The sequence below is a fragment of the Tachysurus fulvidraco genome, chromosome 20 (assembly GCF_022655615.1).
Source record: "Tachysurus fulvidraco isolate hzauxx_2018 chromosome 20, HZAU_PFXX_2.0, whole genome shotgun sequence".
Classification (NCBI taxonomy): Eukaryota; Metazoa; Chordata; class Actinopteri; order Siluriformes; family Bagridae; genus Tachysurus; species Tachysurus fulvidraco.
Genome location: NC_062537.1, coordinates 20,047,672 through 20,057,671, shown reverse-complemented (window position 1 = coordinate 20,057,671; position 10,000 = coordinate 20,047,672). Strand labels below are relative to the sequence as shown.

The 10,000-nt window shown below is 44.7% G+C and overlaps 1 protein-coding gene across 2 annotated transcripts in view; it reads right to left on the bottom strand.

The window, feature by feature from the left end:
* Positions 1 to 1,206: 1,206 nt before the first annotated feature.
* Positions 1,207 to 10,000, bottom strand: part of igsf9a (immunoglobulin superfamily, member 9a) — a 40,544-nt gene continuing 31,750 nt past the window's right edge. For both annotated transcript variants that reach the window (XM_047805061.1, XM_047805060.1), the window contains exons 17-22: positions 9,782 to 9,946; positions 8,907 to 8,931; positions 6,453 to 8,525; positions 5,165 to 5,343; positions 4,591 to 4,724; positions 1,207 to 2,502 (exon numbers count right to left, since the gene is read on the bottom strand). In XM_047805061.1, the coding sequence (XP_047661017.1) occupies positions 4,600 to 4,724; positions 5,165 to 5,343; positions 6,453 to 8,525; positions 8,907 to 8,931; positions 9,782 to 9,946 (2,567 nt within the window). In that variant the 3' untranslated portion in view covers positions 1,207 to 2,502; positions 4,591 to 4,599. The remainder of the gene's footprint in view (positions 2,503 to 4,590; positions 4,725 to 5,164; positions 5,344 to 6,452; positions 8,526 to 8,906; positions 8,932 to 9,781; positions 9,947 to 10,000) is intronic.

Below are 10,000 nucleotides of genomic sequence, written 5' to 3'. Positions count from 1 at the left end.
TTCATTCATTCATTTTCTACCGCTTATCCGAACTTCTCGGGTCACGGGGAGCCTGTGCCTATCTCAGGCGTCATCGGGCATCGAGGCAGGATACACCCTGGACGGAGTGCCAACCCATCACAGGGCACACACACACACTCATTCACTCACACACTCACACACTATGGACAATTTTCCAGAGATGCCAATCAACCTACCATGCATGTCTTTGGACCGGGGGAGGAAACCGGAGTACCCGGAGGAAACCCCTGAGGCACGGGGGAGAACATGCAAACTCCATACACACAAGGCGGAGACGGGAATCGAACCCCCGACCCTGGAGGTGTGAGGCGAACGTGCTAACCGCTAAGCCACCGTGCGCCCCCACAAAGCATAAATAAAATAATAAAAAAATACCACCATTGTCGTGGCTCCTTTACATTTACAGCATTTGGCAGACGCCCTCATCCAGACGCCCTTAAAGGACCGTCTCAAATTGAGATATCGAGGATACCACAAGAGACATTTTGTGCTCTGCTGTGGACGCGGATCAAAACGCAGAGACCACATCCACAGAGTTTAAAGGAGTGTGTGTGTGTGTGTGTGTGTGTGTTTCCTTGGAAACTAAGCTGACATTTAATGCACTGTTCCACATCCTGTGTCTTTATAAAAGAATTATGTCTGCCAAACTCTGTGCTTCCACTAACTTTTTTTTTTCTTTTTTAAATTGCTATTCTTACTGCTTACAGGGTTCATCACACACTAGGCCTCATTTAACAATCTCTCTTTTCCTTCTAGTTAAAATACTGGAACTAAAAACTCGGACTAAATATTTTTTCCAATATCGGATCACCGCAGATATTCTTCGTACTTAGAAGTACACCCGTCGATCGTCTGTAAATTACGGAACGTTCTCAAAGGACACGCCCACAAAACTCCATACAAGGGTAGACAAGATGACGACTAAACGGTTCGGAGAAGAGAAGAAGAGAAGCCATCCATCCATCCATTCATTCATTTTCTACCGCTTATCCGAACTTCTCGGGTCACGGGGAGCCTGTGCCTATCTCAGGCGTCATCGGGCATCGAGGCAGGATACACCCTGGACGGAGTGCCAACCCATCACAGGGCACACACACACTCTCATTCACTCACACACTCACACACTACGGACAATTTTCCAGAGATGCCAATCAACCTACCATGCATGTCTTTGGACCCGGGGAGGAAACCGGAGTACCCAGAGGAAACCCCCGATGCACGGGGAGAACATGCAAACTCCACATACACAAGGCGGAGGCGGGAATCGAACCCCCAACCCTGGAGGTGTGAGGCGAACGTGCTAACCACTAAGCCACCGTCTTCATTTATGACGTTTGTTATCAAGTCAAACACTCAAAAAAAAAGTAAAATGTTCAGAAATGGAAATAATTTGAGCCCGACAGCTTTGATCCTGTTAGCCGGTCGTGTTATACGTAAACTTCATGACTTGTAATTCCTTTACACATAAATTCGTTAGTAAATAGTTTGATAAATGAGGCTTAACATGAAAAAAAAAGCTTAATATATTTAAACGGAGTCAAAAATATTTAGTAAACAGTTAAAGCTTGTCTTTTCTTGTTTCACTGTCATCCTTCATGAAAGGTTTTTTCTTGTTGTTTAAAATAAAAAAGTGAACTTCCATCAAGCCGTTTTCACATGATATAACGGATTCTGCCCTCGATGGACCAATCACAGTTCACATCCTCTCATGTTCTTCTCAAAGGCAACGAGTGTAAAAAGAAATCCTTCTCTTTAGAACTTTTCCTCACAACTGGTCAGGCCTTTAATCCCAGCACTGTGTCTCAGAGCGCAGATCGATATCGATGTCCACGCGCCGCGGACCGCAGCGGAGGAAGTTTACTTCGAACCGCGTCCATCTGAAATACTCAAAAATACAGAATCTGACCATCTGGACTAAAGACCTTCCTCCATTTAGACCTGTTCCGTTCTTGGCATAAACTTTTTTTTTTAGCATTGGCAGATACAGGAAGTGTGAATCACAGTGCTGAAAGATCACAGCAGCTTATTTCCAGCAGGTTCTCGAGTCACTTTCGTGCTCGGTTTAATCTCAGACGAGTGATGAAACGAGGGATTCGTTTCCTTCATCCTTTTGAGTCTGGCGAGTGCGACCGATCGGAGACGCTCTCCTCAATTCCACACTGAAATTATCCCCAATCCAAATGTCACTGAGATGTCACCAGCACTGGACTGGAATGGTCCAGGAATATAATCAGACTGCCTTCATTTGCATATTTCCACCTAACGGCTATTAGAGCGAACATTTTTTTTCCTGTGGTAAGGGATGTGGATATTCTGAACACCGAAAGCTAAAAATAAAGAAGGAAAAAAAAAAAAGTTCTGCATCTTGGTTCTGTTTTGCTTTGTTGGCGTCTCGTCGAGGCGAGTCTCTAGCGTTTCGAAGGTGTGTGACGATAAGATCTGTTCTCGCTGCTCCACCATGTTTGGATCCTGCAGTGGATCCTGTTTTACACAGAAAGAACAGAGTGTGTTAGATAACGCTATCAAATATGCATAAGGGTTAGCTCGGGGTAATATTCAATATTGAAATATTAAATAGAGCTATTCCCTCAGAGAATGTAATAAACGTAGTTATCGTTCGGCTTGATCGCGTGTCCGATACGAAAAGGAAGACGGGTCTCGCGTGTTTTTACTTATCGTCTTCGTAGAAACAAACACACCTACGTCCTGACCCTATGTTCACACTAGCGAGCGACTCTAGCGAGAATCTTACATCACTCGTTGTTTTTCGCTGGCGGATGCGCGCTGCCGTATGTTTTTTTATGATGACAGACTGAAACCGTACAGTCCGCAGCTCGATTTCCGTATTACGTGCACGGGTTCGTCCTGGCTTCATTTTCCGCTTCGATTAGCCACGCGGGCTAGCTGTCTTACCGGTATGTGCTCACGAGAAACACAAGGTCCTTCCATGCTTTATTTTCCTACATAATGGAAGATAAAAGGAAATACTGGTTGTAAGTTTTTTTTTCACTCAGTAAATGGAAACCACGGGCTTAGGACGATATCGTGTCGGAGGATTCGTGTCTGTACGTGCACGGCTTCGCTGGCCGATCTTCACTGATTTCACATTTCGTAAGTAACAGCAGAGCATGACAATTGAATTAGCAGAGCATTAGCATAGCTGTCCAAAAATAGAACGATCTGAATCCGAGGTCCACCGAGCTGCCTCTGCTGGGCCCCTGAGCAAGGCCCTTAACCCTCAGATGCTCAGTTGTATAAAAATGAGATACAAATGTAAGTCTCTCTGGATCAGTGTGTCTGCTAAATCATGTAAGTGTTAATGTAAATGCTATTGCTATTTGCTGGTGTATCTGTGACCAGGACTGTGTGTCTTTTTGGTGTATGGAGTGCCAAGCTATCCAGGATAATGGTGGTACATCACCACAAAGAACGAACCACCGGCGGCTCGACTCACTGTAGATTTAAATGCCTGTTTCCGCCAAAACTGTGATGGTCAGGCTGCTATAGGCAAAACTTTGGTCACTCGTTGTTAATGCTTAATGCCAGCAGTGGAAATCTTGGGCTGTGGAGATGAAACTGTTCTCTGATAAGTCACTGAAGCTAACCACCTAGACTGTTGCGTGCCCAGAGTGAAGCATAGGTGTAGGTCAGTGATGGTTTAGGCTACAACATCATGGAATTGCCTAAAGCACTACTTGTTCTAGATGATCGCATCACTGCCAAGGACCATCATACACACAGTGGTTGTACCCTGAAGGTGAAGCCATGTTTCACACACAGCGAGGTTAATGAAGAGGTTTGATAAACCTGAAAGTGAAATCGCGCATCTCTCATGACCTCCACCCGACAAGAGCTTTTATGGAGTAAAGACAGAGGAAATGGTTTCCTCCAACAGCATCACTCAGTGACCTGGCCGCTCTTCTGCTCTCTACTAGATTTTCATACGACTGAGAAAATCGTACTTCACTAACCATCGTGTTCTCACTAGAGGGTCCACTTAGATCCGAAAACCAGTGGCCCGACCAGAGACCCGAGCGGGTTCGGGTCTAAAAGTTTCACGTGTACCTCGGACACGGGTCGGGGATAATAATAGCGGCATCGGGTCTCGGGTAATTTAAATTAAATGTGTTTTTACCGAACGGACCCGAGAAGACCCGAACTACTGTATCTCGCATGTGTGCATCGACTCGAGTCCTTTTCCAACCTCTCCTCTGTTTGCCAAGACCGCCTGTGACATCATGTGGCTGGCGGTAAGCTAATTTTCGTTGAAACAGACCTGTCAATCAATTTTGAATCCACTCTGTAGCGGTTACTTTAGTGTAGAGTTACGCAACATTCGGGTACAGTCGGGTAAAAAAAATTGCCGTCGGGTCGATTCGGACTCGGGTCTAATTTTTTCGGGTCTGTCTCGGGTCGGGTCTTTATTAAAAAAATTAATTATGCACGTCGGGTTCGGGTAAAAAGTGCTTCGGGTCACTTCGGGTCGGGTATATTCGCACAAACTTTGACATCGAATGATATCCTGTTTTTTTTATCTTTTGATATTGTGAATAATGTAAAGGTCCTTACTCTTAAGACTCAGAATCGCACAGCCTCAGCAGTGGGGTCAGGGTCAGGGTAGCACATAGAGCCATGTTGAATTTCTTGCTCCAGTAGAGACTCTTCACAACTTGGGGGTAAAATGCTAATCGTGCGATACAGACCTGCAAACATACATGTGAAAAAGCTCTTAATTAAGCTTCTCAAATCTGATTGGTTACATGGTGTTCAGAGAGTAGCTATTTATTATTATTGCGCTAGTAATGACTAACGTATTGTCGTTTCTATAGTAACAGCTATAAGACACGTCAAATATTTCAAAACGTGTAAGGGTTGATATAGTGAAGTTTTCTGGTAGGAAATTATTGTTTAACATTTACGGAATGAGGGCTACAGATCTAAATCAGTAAATTTACATTTTCCAGAATCTTCAGGACAGAGAATTTTGTGGGTGTAATGTGGTATAAGAGGAATAAAACTCTGGGCTGTGTTGTTATAAGAAATCAGGGTGGAAACATGAACTCTCTAGACAAATATTTAGAAACACAAAGTATTTTTATCTGTAAGATTATTTAGGAGAAGTGACCGAACAGATTTCCCGAACCTTTCTTTTCCTGCTTTAAAGCCAGCCTGCTGTCGTTCAATGCGCTCCTCTGTCTTCCCCTGCTCAGGATCTCCCCCTGCAGGCAGGCTGTACTGATTGACGTTTTCAGGTCAGTAGAGTTCACAGAAATGTAGTGCGAATCCCACTCGTAGTTCTCGTCAACAGAATCTCTCCTATAGCTGGTTATATTGAGGAAAGGAGATACAATTTTTAAGACACTGGGTTTTTTTTGGGTTTTTTTTGTTTTTATTTTAGCATCACACCCTGAAGCTATAAAAGCATACAGTATGTCCTACATCAGAATATCTTTGCAAAGATCAAGAATTGATAGAGTGACAGAACCTCAGCATCACCTGGACATCACCAGTTCGAATTCTGACAATGCCACAGGCATGAAGCGGTTCCACTAGGGCGACGTCTTCAGAAATATGAAGGTTCAGATTAAACACTTCAATCATCATGACCAGTCAAATGGGCTAATAACTATACAATATGAAATACACCATTTTTGATAACATTGAGCTCTGTTTTTTTAATACTTTAACAACAATTGCGAATCCCCTGTCTATGCTTCACACAGCCCTAGAGGTCCTTGAAAACCCACTTTGAGTGATGAAATTTAAATGTAAAAGAAAAGGAGGTTCTCCAGGACTAGCATCAGGATCGGGAGCCTGTGTTAACACCACTGGGTACAGACAGAACCAGGAGAGGGACTTGGCTAAAGCTGTGTAATGTGAACATCGGTTAAAAAATGAAACAATTATTCATTCATTCATTTTCTACCGCTTATCCGAACTTCTCGGGTCACGGGGAGCCTGTGTCTATCTCAGGCGTCATCGGGCATCGAGGCAGGATACACTCTGGACGGAGTGCCGACCCATCACAGGGCACACACACACTCTCATTCACTCACACACTACGGACAATTTTCCAGAGATGCCAATCAACCTACCATGCATGTCTTTGGACCGGGGGAGGAAACCGGAGTACTCGGAGGAAACCCCAGAGGCACGGGGAGAACATGCAAACTCCACACACACAAGGCGGAGGCGGGAATCGAACCGCTAAGCCACCGTGACCTCCCATGAAACAATCAAGTATTGTAAAATAGTTTTAATTGTTTCAGTAGGGTTCCATCAAACCATAATTTAATTATTCCTTAATTTAACACAATCGATTCAATTAGCCTATTCAGTGCAAACCCCCCCCCACCCCCACCCCACCCCCACCCCCCCAGCTCTAGACATAATAAAATATTAAAATTGAGACTGAACCAGATATTTCTCACCATTCCTTTAGTGAGCGCTGGCCGGCCTCCTCTCTATCGCTTCCCTCTGGGATCTCTAGAGAGCTGTTTAGAGGTGGGCTAAAAGACAAAGACTGCCTGCTGCTCGGCTGATCCAGACTTCCTCTGCCACTGCTATGGCTGGCATAGCTCCGGCAACTTCCCTCGGGTTCTGGAGAGTAGCAATGCATTAGAGGCCAGCTGGAATCCTCTGAAGGCAAGGAAGGCGGACCGTGGCACTGACGGGCTTGATCAACGGTAGAGGCACTATTAGGGGCCTGCTGATGGTGGGAGTCTTGTAGCTGATTTTCTGCAAGTGTACATGGCTGAGCTTCTTGACTCTGCATTGTCCGGTTCTCTTCTTCACTTGGCAAAGGAGACAGGTAGGAATTTTGCCCCGTGCTTAGCGAGTCAATCCAAGCATCAGGGGGCAGGAATTTCTCACTGTACATTTTATCCTCCAAACTAGGGGCACTTTTGTGGTGATTTATGTCTTGAGAAGTCCCACAAAGACCATCCTGGAAAGCTGGGCTTTGTCGATGTTTTGAAGGAAGGGTTCTACTAGACCCACTACTCATCCTCAGCAGGTCTCTTCTCGAGCCTTTTTGAACGGTTTTGTACCCTGATTGTCTTTCTGTCTCCATCTGCAGCTGACTTAAACTGGGTCTCTGAAAATCCATGGACTGCGGCGGGGCCCTCGTTAGGGGATTCTGAGCATGTATCTCTGGCTCATCCACACACATCTCCACATAATCAGCTGCACAGCCAACCTTCTCTCTGCTTTTCTCTGCTTTTCCTCCTTGTTGTGTATTTCCCAAGTGACTCCTTCGTGGGAAAATATGTTGCTGACTGTGATTGTAAGCTAGAGGATACTTCAGGCTGCCCTGAACGCTATAATGAGATCTTTCCCATGTTGGGTCTGAAGGATTATTATCAAAATTGACAGGGGCACCTTCAGTTATGGTTCGCCTTCGCCGCTGATCTTTTACACCTGATCTTTGGTGCTCTCCTCGCTCTAGACTTTTAGACCTCCTTTGGTTTGACATTTTGTTTAAATGAGAGTCCTTCAGTAACTCAAAGGTCTCTTTGTGGCAATTTTGTGTTTGCAAAAGATTACTGGGAGACATTATATATCCAGCCTCCCACGGAATACATGACGAAGCTCGAACTCTCGGTGTAAGGGTGTTACTGGATAGACACTGCCCTCTGTTGGACAGATGTGTAACTTGTAATGATCCAAAATCTTTCCAGTCTCTTTCCTCAATTTCCCTACTCCTACTCTCCACTCGGAGTGATCCACCTCTCTTGACTTCCGCTTCTCTTGACTGAAAGTTATGGTCCAGAGTGTACTTGCGCAACTCCCGCTCCAGCTTCTCTCTCTCTCGGGCCAGCGTAAGACAACGACTGAGGTTGCCTTGTTCTTTTTCATGCTCCATTTGCAGAACGATTGTGCTGGCTGTAGAATGAGTGCCGCCATACTTAAGCGTCGAACAGTCGTCTGATGGTGTGTAGAGAACCGAACCACTGATTTCAGAAGCCAGACTTGATCTAGTTGAGATCTCCTTTCCCAAAGACACAGAGTAGCAGCCATATCTAGGCAACGTTTGCGATCTACCAGAAGAAATGTCCAATCCACAAGAAGGCATGTCTACAGAAAGGACGAAAGGAGGATGCTTTCTGTCACCCCTGTAAGAGCGCATTGATTGCGATTTGCGTAGTGTTGCATTCACGGGTCGCTCAGATGAGCGTGAAAAAGCTCGCATTGACATTTCATGCATGGATGGAGCGAGATCTAACGTGCTAAGTTCTTCATATGCCCCAAGCATGAATCGGCCATCTGGCCCACGGTGAATGAGGTCCACGGTGGAGGAACGACGGAGTTGGCTCTCGTGTTCTGAGCCGTGGGAAGGAGGTTGGGTGCGTGGGAGTTGGTGATGTTTTTGGTCAGGATAATCATTACGGTTGGATTTGTCCAAGGAGGAGTGGTTTGAGGAAGAGGAGGAACTGGAGAGTGGGCGAAGGGGGAGGAGCTTCTGTTTTAATACACTGTCAGGACTGTCAGGGGCTGAGCTAGCTCTGAGATGGATACAAGATGTGAAGAATGAGTGATTAAAACAAGATGATTTCTTTGTCAGCTTTAAATTGGTAATATTTTTTTAGATAACTCCACCAGTAGCATCAAGTTGCTCAGCATAGTTTATTACTCTATGACATTTACCGACCCGAAAGAGGAATAGTTCCAGGAAGGGGACAGAAACTATGAAATGAAACCATTTTGCTATCTTCCACATTAACAAACCAGCATGCTAACGAACATCTTCCACCCATTTAGTTAGGGAGTGTAACAGAAGGCAAACGTTTGAAACATTTACACAACGTTACTGGAATTGGCAGGTCTGTATTTCTACCCGTCTTCAAACATAATGTCATTTTTAAGAGACTGATGAATATACTTACTTCCTAGGAGCAGCAGGGGCGTGATCTGAAATAATCAAAGAAACAAGACAATTGCAATAAATGAATCGGTGAAAAGAAAACCGATGGATTTGTTTATAGAGTTCTGTTTATAGAGATGAGAAGGACCCGATAAACCGTTCATGTTTTTTAGTGGAGAAAAGCAAAGCATACAGTATTTTCCGCACCATAAGTCGCACCGGATTATAAGGCGCAGTGTCAATTACAGGTCTATGTCTGTACTTAACCCATACATAAGGCGCACCGTATTATAAGGCGCACGCTAAAACATACGGTCTACAAAAAAGGTAACAGAAGCAAAACAGTGAGTTTTATTTGAACTTTATTCTACTATTTAACAACACAAACATTACTTTTTAATCAATCTTCTCCCACAAATCCATCAAAGTCCTCATCTACTGTGTCTTCTTGACTCGGCGCAGAACATTTTCTTGCTTCCTCCACTTCCGAACCATAGATACATTGATGTTGAATTCTTTCGCAGCTCTATTCCCATTTACAACCGCGTAACTGATAGCCTGTAGTTTGTAATTGTGCCTCGTAAGCATCTGATTTTTATTGGCGGATGGCAAACCGACTTAAGGTACATTTACCGCCACCTACTGGACTGGAGTGTGGAGCGCATAATGGTTAGGAAGAAACAAATGTTGTTTTGGAACATACCGGTAGTATACCTGGCGGAGGCAACCGTACGTACTGTACGTATTCCGTAATGTTATCTGATTGGTTTATCGCTGCCAGCGTACGTTAGTGTATGTATCGAGCGGAGCGCTTACCAAAGTCGTACAACAACGTTTTTACAGATTTTTGGAACTCAGTGCACATATAAGGCGCAAAGGATTATTTAGTTTCTTTACCTCGCATCATCTTCCTGTGTTGCCGGTTTCTTTTACGGCCGATCAAACACACCGTGACCAAGAGTACCAGAAGTAAAAGGCACAGGACTCCCATCCCAATCATGACTCCGGTCCATAGTGGCTGAGGCTCCATCTCTGGGAGGCGTGAACTAGGATTATCCATAACTGCAAAATAAAAATATGGGTGTTATAAAATTTCCAGCTCGCTTCCCGAAACAG